Genomic DNA, 21,249 nt, shown 5'->3' with positions numbered 1-21,249 from the left:
TATAAAAAATAAATACTAAAATAAAAAATAAAAAATTTAAAAACAGTTTCAAAAAGTATTTTTAAATTATAAAAAGAAAATTTGAAAAAAAAAAGCGAAAAAAAATTTGGAATCTGAAAACATATAATCTGAAACTATAAAAAAAATTATTTTTTTCATTTTTTTATTTTTATTTTATTTATTTTTATTTATTTTTGTTTGTTTATTTAATTTTAAATCAAGGGTATTAGAGATATTTTACCCTTTAATGAATGACATTTTTGTGACTTTCTCTTTCTATTGCTATTTTTGAGACATAAACTTCAAAATGTGCTATTATTGACAATTGCCCACTGTTTTATTATCTTTTACATTCTATGATTTATAAGAAAAATACTGTAAAAACTCCAAATATAAAAAATACTATAAAATTTTATAATACACACAATCCGCGCGTAAGGATCTTGTTATTCTAAAAACAAAGTAATCTCACTTACTATCTGCTTATTAATTTTACTTTCAAATTTAATACCAAATATGATTGCAGTAAAACTCAATTCTATTATAAGGTTATTCTATTTTTTTACAAAAATATAGTAACACAATGGGATGTTTTTAGTCAAACTGCAATAAATAAAAACACATTACAGACTCAACAGTTCCATTTCTTTGGCTAAGGGTTCAAAGACATCGATAAAACTTAAAAAGCTCTGGTCCATGGTTCTCATTCTGATCTAGAGGAGATTAAAGCTCTGCGTCGTAATTGTTAGTCTTCATTCGACCAGATCCTTTCACGATTATTGTGTTTTTTGTATGTGGTTCAAGATATCTAGTTTAGAAGTGCATTGTAGATCATAAAGTAGTGTAGGTAATTCTCAGTGCTTCTGAGTGATGCTAAATCGAAACTAATTGTGATTTGTGATATATAAGCCTCTAAATTGGTCAATATCGTAATCGAACTTTGGCTAATATAAGTTGATGTTGAACCAAAAATACAAATATTGTAAAAACGTTTAAAGTTTAAATGGTGATAACAATTTCGAAGAGTACATGTTGCATAAAACAACGGCTGCATAAAACAACGGCTGCATAAAACTATTGGAAGTTTAAAAGATTCTTATGTGCGTTATTAAACAATGGGAGTGGAACTTCTGATGGTTGTGAATTTAAATATGTAGGTGCATAGCATATCCAATATGAAATTTAGAGAAATTTTATTTTAAGATGATAAATTTGGTGCTGTTCAAAAAATAACTATGATTTTAAATATTATTATCACAAAATTTTAAATGATAAATTTTAGAAATTTGATTGTTTTTAAAATACTGTCGTGAAATGTTTTGGTTAAAAATATAATAATGCAAATTCTATTGTTTTAGATAAAATTGAAGAAGTTCATTAAAATAAAACTTAAAAAGTATTTTAATATTTAAACCATTACAACCTTAATGTCTAATCACTACAAAAATTTCTTAAATATTGAATACATCCCGTGACCTTTGTAAGCAGATCACCAATTAATCAAATCAATTAGGCCTTCTTCCGTAAACGAAGGTTGAGGAAAGAAAAAAAAGAGAAAAATGACGCTGGGACTGTTAAACGCGAATCCAGTAGTGCAAGCTAAGAAGGAACGGCTAGCTCGTACACAAGATCAACACAGAGATTATGATGGCCTTGATACTCTCGACGTCTATGATATCCTTTCTTCTATTTAAAGTTTTTGGTTAGATCAGTTTTATTATTGTTTTTTTTTTTGGATTTTACTCTTTTTTTGGATTCTTTGACGAAAATAGACAAAGTATGTAAGAGACATAAGAGATCCGGAACACCCTTATTCCTTGGAGCAACTTAGTGTTCTGTCTGAAGATTCCATCACTCTCGATGACAAGCTCAATCGCATCCTGTGAGTTATTATTATCCTTTGTTTAATGGTCTCACGGTGTAGTCCGAGTGATAATGAGAAAGAAAGTTCCAAACTTTTTCTTTTTGGATTAAAAGTGTGAGACTTTTTCTTTTGCTGTGTACATGATCTTTAATGATTTGTGAGTTTGTTGATTTTGGTTATCTGATTAATTCAGAATAACGTTTACACCGACGATCCAGCATTGTAGAATGGCAACTATAATTGGTCTGTGTTTGAGAGCTAAGCTTAAAGAATGCTTGCCACTCCATTATAAGGTCAACTATGCTTTTAAGTAAAAAAGATAGATTCTTTCCGTGGTCACTTGTTATATATGTGTGATTGTTTCATCTAACTCATGTTCAGGTTGATATCAGAGTGTCTCCCGGTTCTCACGCCGATGAAGATTCAGGTAAGGAAGTTATTAGATATAGGAGATGCTTTAAGCCACTTTAAGTCATGTGTGCTCTCTTTTAGAACCTTAACAACTGTAGAGCTTGCATTCGAGTATGGATGTTATGTTTATGTCATAAACGATGCTCTTGTGTCCTTAGTTAAAGACTATATTTCAGCTTTTATCATTTGTTTTTGGCGAAAGTTGATGTCTTTTCCTCTGAACTTTAATGCATTGGGACTGTTGCAGTGAATAAACAGCTGAATGATAAAGAAAGAGTGGTAGCTGCATTGGAGAATCCTAATCTCCGTCAGCTTGTGGATGAGTGTATCTGCTCCAACGAGATATGAATCAGATCATTTTACTTTTTACTCTCTTGTACAAATTCGGGAGTGTATCGTATGACTTAGAGACTGCTCTTTGTCTCTGTTTGTATTGTCACTACACATTTTACGATGCCTGAATGTTGTATACTGCTTTGATAATGTTACAAACCTTTTCTTCATGGTAACCGCAACTTGAAGTTACCCAGAAATAGCAGCAAAGAAGCTGTCTGATAAACCAATGTGTTGTACTTGTCCTTGATTTTCTATAGTTTTGAGGATTGCATGAGTTTATAAGATATGAAACATCCCCTCTCAAAGTTAAGTTTCCATGACTACTGCCAATAAATTTACTTGTAAGTTATGAATATAAACCATAGTAATTGAAATAAAGCTGGTAGAAAATTAAAAGCCTTCCAAAGGCAGTATAAGCGTGGTGTGAAAAATGGACCAATCTTGATATTGTCCCAACAAACTGATTGGTTAAGTTGTTTAAGACAGCCAATGAAGGAGAAGACAGACTCTTACGTAATCAGTCAGTACATGTCCTGTCTGCATTAATCACACATATCATGTCTTGGTCATGTAGATTTTGTATTGTACTGTTATATGGAGGCTACTTTGGTGGTTGTGGTAAAACATTCAGTTGACTGATTGTTTCTCTGACAATGTCTTGTTAGTTTAATCAACAAAGTTAGTTGAACAAAACTAATTATTTATCTAGCGTATGAGCATAAACAACATTGCTAGTGTTTAATCCATAACTATAGTATATGAGTTTTCACTTAACAAGTCATACAAAGAGAGATCTCAGAACAGGGTGGGTACAAGTAAGAATAAATGAATTGTCTTGTAAGCATGAATTGATATGATACTGAGTAGTAATGTTTTGTGTACCAACAAACTTTCAAAAGCATGATTGAGGAGTTGAAATCATCATCATTATGTATACAAACAAAAACAATAAATATTGACCAGCTATATCTTTGCTTCCACATTTACATCATGATTTTTTGAAGATTTTTTTATTTTATTATATTCTAACTAATATTTTGTTAGAATCATTTGCATTCACAAACAGGAGTTGAAAAAGAAGAAACTGAAAGCAACAATGAGAGGGGAGTGATTAGTATTATGATGCAACAATGAGAGGGGAGTGATTAGTGTTATGATTAACAAATGAATATGACTTTGCCTCTTTTCAGTGCCCAATTTCTTGAGATTCTGGCTGTTCTGCACCCAAATATTAAAAAATTAACTTCTTTATAATATAAAAAGTAAAAGACATAAATATTTATTAAGAAAGACGCAAATTGATCCACTTTTCCCAAACCCGGATATTATCTGTCCATTGATTTATAAGAATTTTCCACTTCCAAGGAGAGATTTGCATCAAAGCAAGGAACAACTTCTCCAATGGGGGCAGAGAAGCAGAGCTCAAAGGGACAAGCATGGTGAGAAGAAGACAAAGATTACAATAGTCAGATTATGAACTTAAAAATGCTCATCTTCTTGTGTTTTTTTGAGTGCAGGTTTTGTACCACTGGCTTATCTAGTGACATGGAAATAGAAGTGGATGATATGACATATCATCTCAATAAGGTCTGAAAAACTTAAACAACTTCGTTGTCTGAATTTCAAAGAATTCTTACAAACTAAGCTGAGATTTTGTGTCCCTTTCAGTTCCTTCTAATGTCTAAAAGCAGAAAACTTCACCAGCTCATTACAGAGCAAGGACAGAGTGATGAGAAGAAGAAGAAACGCCATGAAGAAGATGGAGACGGTTATACCCTTCACATAAAGCTTGAGAATTTCCCCGGAGGTCCAGAGATTTTCGAGATGGTTGTAAAGGTATGCTACGGCGTCAAAGTCAACCTCTCTGCTTCCACAGCCGTTCTACTCCGCTGCGCCGCCGAGGAGCTAGAAATGACGGAAGAGTACTCACCGGACAATCTAATTCTGAAGACGGAGAACTTTCTTTCACACTCTGTCTTGAGTAACACACAAGAAACCATTGCAGCCCTAAAAGCGTGCGAACCAGTCACTTCTCTAGCGGAATCAATCGGTATAACGAAACAGTGCATAGACTCCATCGTCTCCATAGCTTCTTCATCAGCCGATCCTTCGCTGTTCGGCTGGCCAATGAACAACTCGACGAAACAACATAGCAAGGTTTTGTCCGAAGATCTGTTGGAACTGAGCTTCCCGATCTTCAAACGTGTAGTACAAGCAATGAAAGCCAAAGATCTGAGTGACAACATAGTAGAGATCTCTCTGATTCGCTACGCCAAGAAACACATTCCGTTAATCACGTCAAGGTCATCATCTTCATCAACCATAGCGTCAGAGAACCAACAGAGAGAGTTACTGGAGACGATCATCTCTTATCTTCCGGTACATAACTCCTCCGCAACCTCAACGACTAGGTCTCTCTTCGGCCTTTTACGATCAGCCATCATCCTCAACACCTCCGAGAAATGCCGCACCGTTCTTGAGAAGAAGATCGGTTCGCATTTGGAGAAAGCGACGCTTGACGATCTGCTCATCCCAAGTTACTCGTACCTCAACGAAACGTTATACGATATTGACCTCGTGGAGAGACTCATCCGCCACTTTCTACAAAACGACGCCGTATCATTTTTATCATCTCCGTCGTTGACTGTGGTTGGGAAACTCATCGACGGAGCTCTTTGTGAAATCGCATCGGACGCTAATCTCAAACCGGAAAGATTCTACAGTTTAGCGGTTTCGCTACCAGATGAAGCAAGGCTATACGATGACGGACTCTACAGAGCCATCGATATATATCTCAAGGTGATTTTTACATAATAAAAATTTTGAAAATGTAAAAATAATGGTGCTGCCCAGGATCGAACTGGAGACCTTTTGCGTGTAAGGCAAACGTGATAACCACTACACCACAGCACCTGATGTTAATGTTATTGTTTTTGTTATTGTTAATAATAGTCGCATCCAAGGATATTGGAGGCAGAGAGGGAGAAGATATGTAGTGTGATGGACTTTCAAAAGCTGACTATAGAAGGTTGCACACACGCAGCGCAAAACGAGCGTCTGCCACTACGAGCCGTGGTAAAAGTCTTGTTCTTGGAGCAACTTCAGCTACGGACGTTAGTAACGGCAGTGACGGAACAAGACGGTGGTGAAACGGCTGGAGAGGCAAAGGTGGACTTTGGGGTATGGGAGAAAGTGGTGAAGGAGAATGAGGTGCTTCGCTTGGATATGGATGCGATGAGGACGCGTTTGTACCATCTAGAAAGCGAATATTTAAACTTGAAGGAAGTGATCGCAAAGATTGATAAGGAACGTTTGTATGTGGCGAATGCTAGGCCGCGAAAGTGGTCCATCAGCAACAAGTTCGGATGCAAATTCAAGACACAGGTCTGTGATTCGCATGAAGCAAAGATGGTCGATGGAAGATGTCAACGACGCTAATAGTAGTACTATACATAGATCAGAACATCTTGTACTTATTGAATTTTATTTTTTGTTTTTGATAATGTAAAAGGTTGAAAACTTTATATTATAGTGTTTAACGAATATGAATCTTTCTTATAGTAATTTATTTTATTGGTCATAACCTCTTTTTTTTTTTTATCATTTTGACACAAAGATATATATAGGAGTACTAACTTGTTGAAAATTCCGGTCTTCTATAAATTAAATTGTATGTAGTTCAATAAGAGTACGTCATTGTGTGAACAATTCAGCAAAGGCACAGAGCAACTAATCAGCCGCTTTATTTAAATCTCAAGATGCAGAAAATAATATGAAATAGCAACAAAAGTATTTATTTTTAGTGATCGCAACGGTTTGGATAAAGTGATAAACTAATCTACTTGTGGAAGAGACCACTTTTATTCACCATTTATATATAATAATAAAATCTTGATTTCAATGGTGAAGGCAGAATAATATTTTAAAACAAATTTTTTGTGTTGCTGAAAAGCAAGAAATTTTAGCCCGCGTCATATTATTGTCAATGGAGAAAAACAAAACTATCGAATCCACATAAATAGATTAGTAAATATATTTCTTATATCAATTAATAAATTAAAGAAAACCCAATTTTAAAAAGAAAAAACATAAACTAGATGGTCTGTTTTGGTTCGATTTATAAAATTCAGCTTATTGTTTTTAATTTATTTTGTTTCAAACTTTATTTTGTTCATGTTTGTTTCCGATATAACCTCTAAAATAATGGGTCTAGAGATATCAAACCGGAAACGCGCAACCCGAAGGAATAGGTAAACGGAACTGGTACATCTAAAAAAAGTGGCGGTTTAACCTGTCTCCCCACCATCGGCCAATCACAAATAGACACGTCAGTTAACACAAGTGGCTCGCGCCGATAAACCAGGCAAGATTGAGACAAACAAAAAAGCAATCATCATCATCATTATTTTACAAGCTGAGAAGACGATCTGGATAGCTAAAACCTAGCTGGACGATTATTATTATTTTCTTTTTGATTAAGAGAAAATCAAAATTCATATATAAAACCTTTAAATTTATCATCATCTTCGTACGAAGATCGAGTATCGTCTACAAAGTATGGGGCGTGTGGATTATCTGGCGATGAAGACAGACTTGGATAAGGTGGCTTTAGTCAATTCCGACGTGGAGGAGCTCAAGATCGCTGCCAAGAAACTCCTCACCGACGTTTCGAACCTTGGTGGCTTAGCCTTTGGTGTTTCCTTCGTCAAATGGATCGCTTCTTTCTCCGCCATGTGAGTTTCAGTTTCTCAACGAACGAACTAAAGCTTCGATTTTTCTTTGTGGGTTCTTCGATTGTGATCTTGGGTCAATCGAAATTGAGAGAATTCGAGAGTATAGATTGAGATCTATAGCAACGATTTTGTGTTACTCTGTTATTGAGGGAGATTTGGATATGATTATATGTTTTCGGGTGTTGTGATGCAGTTACTTGTTGATATTGGATCGTACCAATTGGAGAACCAAGATGCTTACTTCACTCTTGATTCCATACATCTTCCTCACCCTTCCTGGTGTCATTTTTAATTTCCTCAGGTAACACAACCTCACAACTTATTCTTACACTCCAGTCTATAAATAGCATTGATTAAAGTGAAAGTTTCCCTTTCTGGTATCAGTGGAGACGTTGGGAAATGGATAGCTTTCGTTGCTGTTGTGCTCAGACTTTTCTTCCCTAAGCATTTCCCAGGTCATCATCATCTCTTATCTTTTACATGTTTGGTATTGTTGTTTCAAACAGTTTGGGTCGATGTCTTTTTTTTTTTGCATTTAAGTCATTCCCGGTAATACTAAAAATGTCTTACACTTTTTTTTTTTTTGTGGTACTAGATTGGCTTGAGATGCCTGGTTCTCTGATCCTTCTGCTGGTAGTTTCTCCACACTTCCTTGTTCACCATATACGCGGAGGCTGGATTGGCTCTGTCATCAGCCTTTTCATTGGATGTTACCTTCTTCAAGAACATATCAGAGTGTCAGGTGGGTTCAGGAACTCGTTCACGCAGCCCCGTGGAGTTTCAAACACTTTGGGGATCATCCTTCTTCTTGTCTACCCTGTTTGGGCTCTTATCATCCGTGTTTCATAATCACCACCATTCAACTTCCCATCTCCAAGCTGTGTCCAATAATAAACTCTCAATCAAGCAAGAACCTCGGACATCTTTGGTGTTCCTTTGTTCTTACTTCTGTTACATACCCAAATACTAATACTAGTGCGTGAAGCTCAATCAATGTTCCACATAAAAAAAAAAAGAAACACATTTTTTCCCATCTGTTTGTTTGGCTATGTTGTAATAAGACGAACTTCTATGTGTAAAAATTGCTTGTATGGATTCTGTTTCGTATTGAATGTTTGTCCTTCGGACATAGCAAAAGGATAAATAAACTGCACGCTGTTTCTGCACAAAGAAAAAATAAAAACTGCACGCTGTTCAGATTTCAATAATTTAGACTTCGTGTCGTTTGTTCAGAAGACAAATGCCTTCCACCGTTTCGCAGACGCACACGCGGAGTCAATTCACGAAAGAAATAGAACTACGCGCTGTTCTTATTTAACAACACTAAACTTCGTGTTGTTTATGTAGGGACGGTCCCAAAAACCTTAACCCTAGTTTTGGCTTCAATATAAATACTATACTCTCCGCCGGTACAAACATATTGTCTTCTCCGACATCGTAGCTCATTACTAGACTCTGCTTTGTTCATATGTCCGGTTATCGTCGTTTTTATTAATGGTTTTAGTTTCTTTTTCATCTCTCTTTCGTTCTGAATTGGTTTTGTTCTCGTGTGGAACGAGGGAAAGGGTTTCTCGGTGATGAACAAATCATAGATGACGAGTCCGATCAATCCATTCTATAAATCGTGGGGACAAACGAGGCATTTGTCTGAGGGAAATCCTTTTCAATTTTTTTGTTTTGTTTTTATATTCGTCTTGTTAATTGATTCGATTTCGATTTCATATCTATTTAGTCTCTATTTGATTTATTTTTTGTGTTTGATTTGCAAACGAAGGAAAATGTTTCTCAGTGATGAACAAACATAGATGACGAGTCCGATTAATCCATTCTTTAAATCATGGGGACAAACGAGGCATTTGTCTGAGAGGAATCCTTTGTCTGTTTTTTTCTTAATTTGTTTCTGCTGATTGTTTTGAAATGTTTTGTGCGTCATCTTTTAAAAGGAAGAATAAAAGAAAGGGCATGATGAGGATTGTTTATTGTCATCTGATTCATGATGAATCAGTACCTCCTACTCATTCTGAATGCCCTTTCTTTTTGCTTCTTAAGTTTTATTTATTCAAAAGTATGATTCGATAATTACAATTGTTTAGTTATAAAAATTGTTTAGTATCATTCAGAACATTACATTGGTTGAATTATGTGCATGTTGAATATTGTATCGCATACTTTTTCGTTCCAAGTTCTTTTTTTGCCCTAATGTTATACGATAATGGATGATTGGTTTCGAAGCTTGATCAGAAAATTGTAAATGGGAAGAAAAAAACTGATATGGTGTATATAAATATTAAACTGTTAAATTGGACATTTAGTTTAACAGAACACCTTGGCTAACAAAGCTTCGAATAGGAAGCAGGTTCCAATAGCTTCCGGAGAAAACATTGATTTCCCCTAGCATTTTAGATTATATATCCATCGACCTCAGGCTTTGTTACGTCGCGACCAAACAATATTTAATAATTGAATAGTCCTGTGAAAAATTAGAACTTAGTCCGAATTTATCTTAAACAAAATAAACTATCTCCTCTGATCATCACTCAGACATCCGCGACTTGTCAGATTGTCACTAGACATACCCACTTTACCAAAAGGCCTTTGTTTTTGTTGGATGAGGAGTTTCATCTATCTTACTTCTTAGATTGAATTCATAGACATAGATAAATCCATTTATCAATTGCAACATGCAAACTTACAATAGACATAGATTTAGTTGTTTATTCTTTATGGAGGTTAATTAAACCTAGGTTTTTAAATATATATTTCGGGAAATAAAGGTGGCAAGAGCCACCAAAGAGGCTAACGTACGACGAGATAAAGAGCAATACCTACATGGAGGTCAAGGGGACTACTGGTACCGCGAACCAGTGTCCGACTATTGACAGTGTCTCTTCATACATTTTCATTTAAATCTGGAAAGTATACCGGCAAGAAATTTTGCTCTGAGCCTACTTTCTTCACCGCGTCAGGGCAGGTTGCGTCAGTATGAACACCCCACCGGATTTTAAAAACACCAAGCTCATGACCTGCCTCACTTGCACACTCAATTTTTGGTGTTGCTTCTCCCGCAATAAACAGACTGGTCAAATTGAAATGTTCATTTAACAGGTTGGTTCTGATGGAAGCGTGATCTTCAAGGAAGAAGATGAGATCGGTTAAGCAGCAGTCACATTTCAGCTTCTGTGAGGGAACGCGTGCCGTTTCTCTTCACAGTGAAACAGCTCGAGGCTTCAGGCAAACCCAACAACGACAGTGGCAAGTTCTTTGTTCCTTCGTACCCTAAGGGTCGTGGTGGATCCACTGGGTAGGGTAATACAGTGGCTTTGCTTGCCGGAGGCAGAGGTGACGAGGAAGTTCTGTCGGAGGAGAACGTCAAGAACACGGCCGCTTCTGTGGAAGAGAGGTCTTGTTGAAGATCACAAAGAGCAACCGGAGACAGTGGAAGTAATCGAAGTGTTCGAGAGTCTTTAACCGCCCAATACTAACTTGGGTGCTTAAGGTACCAAAAGACGTAAAGATCCAAGGGATTTGGTATGGTCAGATTGAGTCACTTTTAGATTTTAAAACTCTAGTTAAACTGTATCGAAACCTCACTTTTATATTAATGAAAGTGCTCGATGAATATATAAATTTTGATATATTATGTTTCAGTAAATCAATTCTCTAGTTACAAATTATTACCAAAAAAAGAAAAAAATTCTCTAGTTACAAACTCGCACGCGAGTTACCAAATTTAAGCAAAAAAAAAAAAAAAAAAAAAAAAAAAAACATTTACACCAAAAAAAAAAAAAAATTTAAGCAAAAAATAAAACTGACACGCGAGTAACCAAATTTAAGCAAAAAATAAAACTCACACGCGAGTTTAATGAACCGCAAGAAATGGAACATGGATTTGAGCGAGACAACGAAGAATGAGTTACGTATTGATTACACGTCATGATATCATGAAAATTGGAAGTTGTTAAAATTTTGAAAATATCTTGTCAATTATTCTCCTTTATTATATGAAAATAAGTTGAGGTGCGCATTTGAGTTGGGTGTGATGGTATGTTTCAGTATTATAGATGACCATTATTAATAGATTTTGTATTTTCTTTAATTAATTCGAAGTTGACTAAGTTTTTAATATGATTATTATGGTTGGACTACATTTGTTGATGGATAGGAACTAGCGCATAAAGCCATAAAAAGTGTCAATTCTGGTCAATATATTAATAGATAAGAAAGTATTTTAAAAAAGAAAGTTTTACGTTTGGTGGCTGATTGAGAGCCATCCTACTGTATATATTCAATATACAACACAAGTAGTAATTAGCATATAATAAGCATCAACAATTATTCAAAATCAGACAATATGTTTCCATCTATTGCTTGATAAATATTACATTTAATGGAAAGACATACATATTTTTCAACAATAAAAACTAAATAATATTGACAAAAAATTAAACTAAATAACACATATTTATATTGCCCATTATAAATTAAAAAACGTTAGTAGTTTATGAAGTAATTAATATTTGTAAAACAGCAAAGCAAAAAGAGAATAAAGGGGAAACAGAGTACAGTTGGCGTCGTCACAGGTATGGATGAAGAAAGCTTTTTTTCTTTTCTTTTCTTTCTGCTACGAATTTTCCAGGAAAATGAGTTGAATTGATGCTTCTTCTTTTTGTTATGTGGAGAGAAAGAGCAGGGGGGATGGAGCATGTGCCGGGATCGTTCGGCACCAGCGCCAGTTTCGCTCTCCGTTTCGGCCAAATCATCTTCTCTTCCGCTTCTCTCATCTTCATGTGTTTGGATTACGACTTCTATGACTTCACTACCTTCTGGTAATTCCCCTACACGTTTCCTCCATGTTCTTGTTCGATCATGATAAGAGGTTCTGTACTATTGTCCTCCTGCGACTTTCTGGGTTCTGAAAATTTCTTGAATCGATGGAAAGATGATTCTTAGAAACAAAATATGTGAAATTTGGACAAGGGTTTCTCTCTGTTTTGTATTATCGACACATAATTGTTGGAAATTCTGAATTTTGATTGAACATTTGAGGATAAGGTTTGGTCTCTGTTGGTGGTTTTGATCAAATTAAACATAAGAGGATAGGGTTTGGTTCCATGATTAGTTAGTGGTTGCTTGTTTTGGTTTTAGGTTCTTAGAGACAGTTAAATAAAACAAACTTGCTTTGCGTATTCCATTCATAAATATTTGAATTTGATATTTTCTTGAAGCTATTTGACGACTGTGATGGCTTTTGTAACTCCATGGAGCATCTCACTTGCACTGGCCGATTCATACTCTGTTTTACTCAAACAACTTCCGCATGAACCAAGACTTCTATCCATGGTTCTCGCCGGTGATACCGTAAGCAAAAAAAAAAAAAAGAGTGCTTTATTAATCTTCCTAATGTATAGCTGCGTATTGTAATATCATCATTATTCTTTGTAACACAGGTAATGTCGTTTCTTTCACTGGGTGGGGCATGTGGTGTAGCCAGTGCAACCGAGCTGCTTTCGTCTATGGGTGCACCCATCTGCGGTGATAACCTCTGTAGCCAATACCAAGTATCGGCTACATTGGCTTTCTTGTGTTGGTTTCTGTTGCTTGCTTCGGCTCTTTTCAATCTTTGGAGTTTACCTTCGTTATTATACTGACAGGGCTTATATGAATGTATAGATAGGAATCATAATAACAATCATAGAACATCAATGTACATTTCATTTACTGAAGAACATGTTCCGTGTTGACAAAAAAAGAAGAAGAACATGTTCCGTTAATGTGAAGTAAATTATCCCAGCTTTATATATACACACACGTTAGAAATAAAAAGTAAGTCGTGTACTTAGGCCTGACCATTTGTAAGTGAACCCAAATATCCAAATTTGAACCGAAAATCTGAATATGTAATCTTTAAAAATATTTGAATGAATTTTGAAGTGTGGTTTTCGGATTACTGGTTTATTAACCTAATTCGCCACAAATCCAAATGAATATCCTTACAAAATCCAAAAATCTAAAAAAGACAAACTCAAATATCTGATAATAGTTTTTGAAACATAATTAAATAATTCAAATATCCAATTTGATATTTATTTTGATGTGATATCTAAAAGTAATTGAATATGAAGTATTATTAACTAAATCTGAAATAAATTTACATTCAAAATAAATTCATATATACAAAGTTATACAAATTTAAAAAAAAACTGAAGTATAATTAATCAATCATAACTCGAACATATATATAACTCGAATCTAATATATTAAAAGTAAAGTATAAATTAAGACTAACCATTAAACTTGAACAATATTTACAATCTAACGACACTGAAAATTAAATAAACATATTTTTAATAATTCTTGTCTTTTCGAAGAAATAAATAATTATTTAAAAATAATTTGAGCATTAATATATCAAAAAAAGTCATGTAGATACTTTTTAAATTATGATTAAAAACCAATTGTTTAAAAATTGAATTCATTCATTTTTTTAGTCCAAACTACATACTTCCTATAATCTAGCTTACCAATATATGATACTATATAATTTAATTAAGATTACACCTTAATATCTTCCTTTTCACATTCTTTCATAAACGGAAATATAAATATATATTTTCAATTTCAAATTTTGATTATAAATTTTTTGTAACTAATCTAATAAATAGATACGAAAATATGTGAATAAAATCAGAGAGTATCAGTAATTTCTGTAACATCATTTTCATCATTTATAAAAATGATCCATAATATTGTTTTAAACATATGTAGTTATATTTCTTATTATTTAATAAATAGAAAGAAAAACCACAAAATAAAAAATTTCACAACATATAAATAAAATACAAATTAATCTGTTAATATATTATTGGTAGTATATTTAATATAACTAAAAGTCCAATTATTTATAAATACGATAAAATAAATATGATAAAAAATATAGATGATATAATTGATGGTAGAAAAACAAAAATATATTTATTTATTATGATAAATAGAATTTTATGTTTTAAAATGCCATTTTAAAACAATTATATCATACATGTAAATTATAAATATATATTATAAAAATTATGAATAAAAAGAATAATTTAGTTATAAAAAGTGAAAATAAATACCCGTGCGGTTGCATGCTTCCAAAAAATAAAAATACATTTGTTATTAATTTGATTATAAAACTTATAATATCTCTTTTATAAGATTTTATGCTGCTACTCGGACTCGAACCGAGATGCTCTATCATTGCTTCTTAAGAGCAGCGTGTCTACCAATTTTATCATAGCGGTAACTTGTTCAAAATAATACTAACAAGTTTTTACTCAATCGTCTGGTCAGATTCTAAAAATATGGATGATATCACAATATAAACTATAGAATCTATATGAGTCTGTTTGTTGATGAAAAAAAAATCACAATATAAACTATAAAATTAGTATTTTTAAAAATGTTATATTAAACAATTATTTGAACGGATAAATTTAAAAATATATATTATCACTTATACAAATAAATATTTATTTATAAAAAAAAAAGTAAAAACAAACATCCGCGCAGATAGCGAAGCTTAAGACTTAAGAGGCTTACCAGAAAAATAAACTATTCCATACGTATACACATCTTTACAAATGTTTTATAAATTCTTTAGGATGATTAGTACAGTCTTTTTTTTTGTCAAAAATGTAAGACATTTATGAAAGTGTTAATCATTTAAAAGTAAATTTGGAAATGGTATCAAGTTTATATGGTAAAATTAGTATTCCTTGATTTTAACATATAAAGCTCATATATGAACCATTGAATGAGTAATATTAGCTCATATATTATCCTCTATTGCTCGAACTGTGACGTCTCTCTTCTTCTTGTCTTTCTCCTCGTTCTTGCTTCCCGGCGATGACGAAAGACGGACGATACAGAGACTGGGCGGGGCTTCCGCCGGAATTAACATGGTCGATACTGAGCCGTCTTGGCACGGTGGATATACTGGAAAAGGCTCAGAAAGTGTGCAAATCGTGGCATAGCGTCTGTGAAGAACCTTCGATGTGGCGGAAGATTAATATGCACAACGACTTGGGATTCATGGACTCTTTGACCAGGTCTCGTCACGTGGCCATGTGTCGCAACGCTGTCGACCGTAGCCAGGGCGGTTTGGTTGAGATTGACATTTGGTATTTCTGTACTGATTCTCTCCTGAATCACATTGCCGATAGGTACATAGTTTCGATTGATTCTACGATGGCTATATATGTTTCTTGGTGTACTTAGAAGTTAGAACAATTACTTGCAGCTCAAGGAACCTGAGAACCCTAAGAATCGCAATGTGTCATGAAATAAACGATGGGCTTCTCCAAGCAGCTGGGAAACTTCCGTTTCTTGAAGAACTAGACATTTCATACTGCTCATTTGAAGAGGAGATTCTGAAAGCTGTAGGCAAGTCTTGTCCAAATCTTAATTAAGACATTGAAGCTAAACTACCCTGTGCTTAGTTATAGTGATGATGAGTTTGCCATAGCGATTGCTGAAAGCATGCCGAAACTACGCAATCTCCAACTTTCTGGGAACCCATATATGAGCAACACGGGCTTGCAAGCTATTCTCGACGGCTGTCTTCACCTGGAACATCTCGATTTACGCGAGTGTTGGAGACTTGACCTTGTTGGGGACCTAGAGAAGCTTTGCGCGGAGAGAATCAGAGTTTTGAGACGCCCAGGTGACCCAACCTCTGGTCCTCATGATATGTTTTGGTTATAGATGTGATATTAGTACTTTTCAATGTTCTTAAGATCTTGAACAACCAGATAGATACTTGCAAAATTTCGTTTCTGGAAAGTTATGATGATTGTTGTTGTATCAACTTACTGTTGAAAGTTGGCGACTTTGAACTATTATCACATATCTTAAAAACGTTTTCCATTATTTATTTTTCTCAAACAAAAAACTTCCATATTTTTTTTGTGTGGGAAAACATTAAAAGGATATTTCTTATTGAGCAAAACTAAAAAGGAAGCGTTTGCTTTTATTTAGAAGTGAAAGATAAACCCGAACCTTAACAAAAAAAAAGAACTATAAACCCTAATCTTTCTTGACTATTCTATCTGCTCTATAAAAGTGTAAAAGTAGAAGTCCCCGATTCAAAAACATATCGCACTATATTGAATTTGCTTCCGATAGAAAAAAAACTATTATGGTGGAAAGTATGAAAGAGATTTTTGAAGTTCAAAGCTGCATCAGAAGATTTCCATGGCTAATTCAGATGGTGAAGTCGAGACTATTCCATGAATTATGCGATCAACACATCAAAGAACAACGACGTTACTTCTGTTGCGATTGTATGATTCCTCCTTTTTGCAATGTCTGCTTTAAAAAGAACGATCACAAAGACCATCTTATCATCCAAGTAAACAATATTCCTCCTTAATATTTTTATTTTAAAAACTTATTTTTTTGTTAAGTAAATCTGTTAACTGGTCTCTTTTGACACGAAAACAAGCTTTAATTATGATTATTGGGGTTTGAAATCGCAGGCATTTAGATGTTCAAACCAGACAGGAGTAAGGAAAGACTTCATATCAAACTATATGGACATATCTGGGATACATATGTTTTCTGTGAACCGGTCTTGGATAGTTTTTATTAATCAGAGATGTGAGAGTGACGTTCATTGTTTTAGAAACAATGTTTCACATAGATGCAAAGTCTGTGGATGGGCTTTTGAAACTGCTTCTTCTGCTTTCTGTTCTGTAGAATGCAAGGTAAATTATTATGGTAAATTATTTCTGTTTTTTTTTCACTTTTCTCTTACAATTGCAACTCCACAAATTTGTTGCGTTGTGTAAATATGTTAACACTATTTGTTAATATTTGATAGTTTAGGAGCGTTCTTGGATCACAACTCGATGACATGATGGAGAGTTCAGATGATGTTGATGAACCCGTTGTGAAGAGAAAGGAGAATTCAGAAGATGTGTCTGGACCCATTATGAAGAGAAAACATAGGAGGAAAGGGACTCCATACAGATCTCCATTCTACTAGGATTTAAACTCCTAAAGGAGTTTCATACATATGTGAGGGTTTAAGAGGTTTTGAGATTTAAATATGTGTAGCTTGTGCTTGTTGGACTTTTCCTTTTGTTTTTACTTCCAGATTAAACTGATAATTGTTTCTATGGAATGTGATTTTTTTTTTTTCTAAATCATGTTTGTATAGTTTAATCTTAATACCCTCAAGATAATATAGTTGTGATATATATATACCATGCTATTGTTTTCCCCAATAATCTTCACTGTATTACTGTGCATGCGCATGAGTAATTGAGCAAGTTATTTAGTCTTTGTTTGTCTCCAAATATTGAAACAAATGCCATAAACTATAGGCTATTTTTAGCCAAAACGTTAAGCAAATTCTATTGGCGTGGGACCGCCCATAACTCTCTGGATAATTTCAAGTCAGAATATTCCTGAATACACCAAATTGTAGTAAAAAGAGAAAAGAAAAAAAAAATTCCTGAATACATCTTACACATCTCATATTAATGATAATGATCCATTTTATTAATCATACTAAACTGTAGATATATACCCACTTTAATTACCTCAAATTGCTATATACGGTACCGTAGCCAGGGGGTTTGGTTTAGATTGACATTGGCGTACGTACTTGGAACATTTTCTTGCAGTTCGAGTAAATTGACATTTGGTTTCTGTACTGATTCTCTCCTCCATCACATCGCCGATAGGTACTACACTATTTATGTACTCTCTCTCGTTTCCATCAATCAACGGTTTGACCAATATTTATTGGTTCTACGATTGCTTCTGCTTATGCTTCTGCTTCTTAGCATACTTAGAAATTACTTGCGGTCAAGCAAATAAAAAGTTTCCCATTTTTTTGTTTGGAAAAAAGCAAAAAAGGAACTGTATTGAACAAGATAAAAGGAAACATTAGTTTCGATTTGAGACTAAAAGATCCACAAACCCTAACTTCTCTACTACAACTCCATTAATTTACTCTTTAAAAGTGTAAACAACACGACGATCCCGAAACAAATTACACTAAAAATTGAATTTGCTTCCAGTTTAAAAGAACTTCTAAAGTATGGCGAAAAGCATGAAAGAAAATTTTGAAGTTCAGAGCTGGCATCAGAAGATTTCCATGGCTAATTCAGATGGTGAAGTCGAGACTATTCCATGAAGTATGCGATCAACACATCAAAGAACAGCGACGTTACTTCTGTAGCGATTGTATGATTCCTCCTATTTGCAATGTCTGCTTCAAAAAGAACGATCACAAGACCATCTTATCATTCAAGTAAACAATATTCTTCCTTAATCATTATATAAAAAAACTTCTTCTCTATTATTACATTCCCACATTCGTCGATGGAACCACTTAATCAAAATTTCAGTCTCTTTTGACATGAAAACAAGCTTTAATTATGATTATTGGGCTTTGAAATCACAGGCATTTAGATGTTCAAACCAGACAGGCGTAAGGAAAGACTTCACATATCATATATGGACATATCTGGGATACATATGTTTTCTGTGAACCGGTCTTGGATAGTTTTGATTAATCAGAGATGTGAGAATGATGTTCATCGTTTTAGAAACAATGTTTCACATAGATGCAAAGTCTGTGGCTGGGATTTTGAAACGGCTTCTTCTGCTTTCTGTTCTATAGAATGCAGGTACATGTTATTTCTATTTCCATTTCTGATTTTTTTTTTCTTTTCTTTTACAATTATAACTCGACAAATTAATTTGTTGGTCTGTGTAAATATTTTAACACTATAACTGTTAATTTGTAACAGCTTAGGAACACTCTTGGATCACAACTCGATGAGATGATGGGGAGTTTAGACGATGTTGTGAAGAGAAAGGAGAATTCAGAAGATGTTTTTGAACCTATTGTGAAGAGAAAACATAGGAGGAAAGGGACTCCATATAGATCTCCATTCTACTAGGGTTAAAGAGGTTTTTGAAAGTTCAAAAAAAAAAAAAAAGAGGTTTTTGAGATGTTTAGGTATGTGTACCGTGTGCATGTTGGACTTTTCTTTTTGTTTTTACTTCCAGGTTAAACTGCTAACTGTTTCTTATGGAATGTGATCTTTTTTTTTCTTGTCTAAATCATCTTGTTTATATAGTTTAATCTTAATACCCTCAAGATAATATATTTGTGATTTATATCGTGCTATTGTTTTCCCCAATACTCTTCATTGTATTAATTACTGTGTGGATAATGAATAAGTTCGTCTGTATTTGTCTTTGAATATTGAGACAAATGTCATAAACAATCCTACAGGCTTTTTTAGCAAATAAATTAAGCCAAATCTATTGGCGTGGATCGCACATAACACTCTGGATAATTTCAGACCGAATACATCTTTAAAATCTCATATTAATGATAATGGTTCCATTTTCTTAATGATATTACAATTAATGTAAATACCCACTTTACATTAAATTACTACATACGGTACCGTTCACCCACCAAGTATCAGGAGATGGTAGTTTTTGTATTGACGCTAGAGATTCTTACTATTCTCTCTGTTGGGAAGATCTTACCTCACATGGTATCATATTTTTTATCCCTTACCTCATTTTATTTGACCAAATTTTTTAAATTCATAGTATAGGTTTTCACATGTTTTTTATCTATCATATTTAAATTTATATTCAGTAATTTATATAAGCCATATATATACACATGACTAACAGGCACTCGTCATGCATTATTATATCAATTTATCCCCATTTGTACTATGTAAAATGTGTACAATGATATATTATTACTTAAATCTTAGAGGGAAAATATACATCAATTTATCAAACGTCAATTTTGGAATTTTACAGTTACAACATACAATATCAAACGTCAATTTTGGCATCCTACAACATACCTTATCGTGATGGTTATATAACGTTATAGTAACGGTCAGCCAAGATGTGTTTTATTTAATAATAGTGCAAAACAAAGATTATTGTAGTGTATCTGTGCGAATCGAGACTAGCTAGTTCCTCTTCATCATATGCAAAAAAGCAGGAGAAATCGGACAAAATCGCTTTTATTATCTTTCAATTATAAGACGCACAAACTAAAAAAAAATAGTTCGTCGGATACGTGGGTGAATAAGTGATCCTAATCTCAGACAACAGATCAAACTCCTTTATAATTTTAAACAATAATGTTAATCAAAACAGAGTTCTTTTTGGGTGAAAAGGTATTAAAAGTGATAGGGAATAATAAAGGTTCATTCAGCGGAAAATATAATGATAGAGGTTCATAACTTCATATAATTGAAGCCTACGAAATTTAATATATTGTATCCGACTTTGGAAACTACAAAACAATTATTTTCTGTAAGGGGTCCAACGGAAAGCGATATTCTTCAACAAATCGATCCTAATCAAAACATTTAAAAATGTAACATTGTACTTATGTTACAATTATAACAACACAAGAAAATTCGATGCAGCGTTGTGGGCCGTAATACCGTGTAGATAGACACTCAATAATTTCGAGTTGAATGGCATTATTGATGCATGTTCATACGAAAATTTAAATTAAAAAAAAATAATGTGATGCACGTACATAGAGTTTAAAGACCCGAATCTCTCGTTAGGTGACCCACGAAACCGAATGAATCTAAATGGGACCGAACCCGACCCGACTCAGCTTGGCCCCACTCATGCTTAAGTCTCTGTTGCCTTCACGTGATGCTCAGCTTCGTTGCAGTTGCACCCCATCCGCCGGAGAATAGAACGCCCGGCCACCTAAGCCTTGTCTCTTTGTCTCCACTCTCTCATGTTTCGCCACTTGGACTTTTCACTCCTTTCTTCTCTCCTTCTTCGCCACGTCTCTTCCACCATATTTCCCGAAATACCCTCATATTTTCGCTGATAGGTCTCACAAGA

The 21,249-nt window shown here is 34.1% G+C and overlaps 6 protein-coding genes and 4 non-coding genes across 12 annotated transcripts; 9 read left to right on the top strand and 1 right to left on the bottom strand.

Moving 5' to 3' along the window:
• Positions 1–1,285: 1,285 nt before the first annotated feature.
• On the top strand, positions 1,286–2,778 carry LOC106454845 (protein AE7-like 1). Its single transcript, XM_013896936.3, has 5 exons — positions 1,286–1,674; positions 1,777–1,882; positions 2,058–2,157; positions 2,246–2,291; positions 2,523–2,778. Exons 1-5 carry the CDS (start codon positions 1,560–1,562, stop codon positions 2,621–2,623), a joined length of 468 nt encoding a protein of 155 aa, XP_013752390.2. The 5' UTR covers positions 1,286–1,559; the 3' UTR covers positions 2,624–2,778.
• Positions 2,779–3,014: 236 nt separating this feature from the next.
• On the top strand, positions 3,015–6,179 carry LOC106454844 (BTB/POZ domain-containing protein At3g50840-like). Of its 2 annotated transcripts, XM_013896935.3 has the most exons (4): positions 3,015–4,050; positions 4,129–4,198; positions 4,280–5,410; positions 5,564–6,179. In XM_013896935.3, exons 1-4 carry the CDS (start codon positions 4,013–4,015, stop codon positions 6,047–6,049), a joined length of 1,725 nt encoding a protein of 574 aa, XP_013752389.2. In that variant the 5' UTR covers positions 3,015–4,012; the 3' UTR covers positions 6,050–6,179. The 2 variants fall into 2 exon arrangements, with proteins under 2 accessions (XP_013752389.2, XP_048596987.1); XM_048741030.1 differs by lacking the exon at positions 3,015–4,050 and having other exon boundaries at positions 4,085–4,198.
• Positions 5,452–5,524, bottom strand: TRNAV-UAC. Its single transcript has one exon. It is a non-coding gene; the product is annotated as a tRNA-Val (tRNA).
• An 819-nt stretch (positions 6,180–6,998) lies between the features above and the next one.
• Positions 6,999–8,471, top strand: LOC106451353 (cold-regulated 413 plasma membrane protein 2-like). Its single transcript, XM_013893273.2, has 4 exons — positions 6,999–7,344; positions 7,538–7,645; positions 7,729–7,799; positions 7,940–8,471. Exons 1-4 carry the CDS (start codon positions 7,169–7,171, stop codon positions 8,191–8,193), a joined length of 609 nt encoding a protein of 202 aa, XP_013748727.2. The 5' UTR covers positions 6,999–7,168; the 3' UTR covers positions 8,194–8,471.
• Positions 8,472–8,913: 442 nt separating this feature from the next.
• On the top strand, positions 8,914–9,000 carry LOC125578877. Its single transcript, XR_007316958.1, has one exon. It is a non-coding gene; the product is annotated as a small nucleolar RNA SNOR75 (small nucleolar RNA).
• Positions 9,001–9,127: 127 nt separating this feature from the next.
• LOC125578874 lies at positions 9,128–9,213 on the top strand. The gene has a single exon (XR_007316955.1). It is a non-coding gene; the product is annotated as a small nucleolar RNA SNOR75 (small nucleolar RNA).
• An 88-nt stretch (positions 9,214–9,301) lies between these two features.
• LOC125578794 lies at positions 9,302–9,368 on the top strand. The gene has a single exon (XR_007316877.1). It is a non-coding gene; the product is annotated as a small nucleolar RNA Z105 (small nucleolar RNA).
• Positions 9,369–11,775: 2,407 nt separating this feature from the next.
• On the top strand, positions 11,776–13,138 carry LOC106426133 (CASP-like protein ARALYDRAFT_485429). 2 transcript variants are annotated; one of them, XM_013866843.3, is made up of 4 exons: positions 11,776–11,924; positions 12,024–12,170; positions 12,570–12,702; positions 12,792–13,138. In XM_013866843.3, the coding sequence occupies exons 2-4, from the start codon at positions 12,040–12,042 to the stop codon at positions 12,990–12,992; spliced, it is 465 nt and encodes a 154-aa protein (XP_013722297.2). In that variant the 5' UTR covers positions 11,776–11,924; positions 12,024–12,039; the 3' UTR covers positions 12,993–13,138. The 2 variants fall into 2 exon arrangements, with proteins under 2 accessions (XP_013722297.2, XP_013722291.2); XM_013866837.3 differs by lacking the exon at positions 11,776–11,924 and having other exon boundaries at positions 11,931–12,170.
• Positions 13,139–14,386: 1,248 nt separating this feature from the next.
• Positions 14,387–16,823, top strand: LOC106453603 (putative F-box/LRR-repeat protein 23). The gene is made up of 2 exons (XM_048740517.1): positions 14,387–15,582; positions 15,766–16,823. The coding sequence occupies exons 1-2, from the start codon at positions 15,229–15,231 to the stop codon at positions 16,084–16,086; spliced, it is 675 nt and encodes a 224-aa protein (XP_048596474.1). The 5' UTR covers positions 14,387–15,228; the 3' UTR covers positions 16,087–16,823.
• Positions 16,809–21,161, top strand: LOC106415708 (uncharacterized protein At3g50808; the record flags this gene model as incomplete). The annotated part of the gene is made up of 2 exons (XM_022709603.2): positions 16,809–17,087; positions 17,204–21,161. Coding segments are annotated over 2 exons (444 nt in total), but the record flags the coding sequence as incomplete, so codon positions are not given.
• Positions 21,162–21,249: the final 88 nt, after the last annotated feature.

This window comes from Brassica napus, chromosome A9, assembly GCF_020379485.1.
Source record: "Brassica napus cultivar Da-Ae chromosome A9, Da-Ae, whole genome shotgun sequence".
NCBI classification, from domain to species: domain Eukaryota; kingdom Viridiplantae; phylum Streptophyta; class Magnoliopsida; order Brassicales; family Brassicaceae; genus Brassica; species Brassica napus.
Note: the sequence above shows the minus strand (reverse complement) of the source record. Positions and strands in the feature narration are given on the sequence as shown.

Excerpts from the sequence above, each read along its gene's own strand:
- LOC106426133 (XM_013866837.3), top strand. The coding sequence starts at position 11,998 with ATGCTTCTTCTTTTTGTTATGTGGAGAGAAAGAGCAGGGGGGATGGAG. Across the intron at positions 12,171-12,569 it reads TATGACTTCACTACCTTCTG|CTATTTGACGACTGTGATGG; the intron begins GTAATTCCCCTA and ends ATTTTCTTGAAG. Across the intron at positions 12,703-12,791 it reads TGGTTCTCGCCGGTGATACC|GTAATGTCGTTTCTTTCACT; the intron begins GTAAGCAAAAAA and ends TTTGTAACACAG.
- LOC106454845 (XM_013896936.3), top strand. The coding sequence starts at position 1,560 with ATGACGCTGGGACTGTTAAACGCGAATCCAGTAGTGCAAGCTAAGAAG. Across the intron at positions 1,883-2,057 it reads GACAAGCTCAATCGCATCCT|AATAACGTTTACACCGACGA; the intron begins GTGAGTTATTAT and ends TGATTAATTCAG. Across the intron at positions 2,292-2,522 it reads TCACGCCGATGAAGATTCAG|TGAATAAACAGCTGAATGAT; the intron begins GTAAGGAAGTTA and ends GGACTGTTGCAG.
- LOC106454844 (XM_048741030.1), top strand. The coding sequence starts at position 4,085 with ATGAACTTAAAAATGCTCATCTTCTTGTGTTTTTTTGAGTGCAGGTTT. Across the intron at positions 4,199-4,279 it reads TGACATATCATCTCAATAAG|TTCCTTCTAATGTCTAAAAG; the intron begins GTCTGAAAAACT and ends TGTCCCTTTCAG. Across the intron at positions 5,411-5,563 it reads CCATCGATATATATCTCAAG|TCGCATCCAAGGATATTGGA; the intron begins GTGATTTTTACA and ends TGTTAATAATAG.
- LOC106453603 (XM_048740517.1), top strand. The coding sequence starts at position 15,229 with ATGACGAAAGACGGACGATACAGAGACTGGGCGGGGCTTCCGCCGGAA. Across the intron at positions 15,583-15,765 it reads ATTCTACGATGGCTATATAT|GCAAGTCTTGTCCAAATCTT; the intron begins GTTTCTTGGTGT and ends TGAAAGCTGTAG.
- LOC106451353 (XM_013893273.2), top strand. The coding sequence starts at position 7,169 with ATGGGGCGTGTGGATTATCTGGCGATGAAGACAGACTTGGATAAGGTG. Across the intron at positions 7,345-7,537 it reads ATCGCTTCTTTCTCCGCCAT|TTACTTGTTGATATTGGATC; the intron begins GTGAGTTTCAGT and ends GTTGTGATGCAG. Across the intron at positions 7,800-7,939 it reads CTTCCCTAAGCATTTCCCAG|ATTGGCTTGAGATGCCTGGT; the intron begins GTCATCATCATC and ends TTGTGGTACTAG.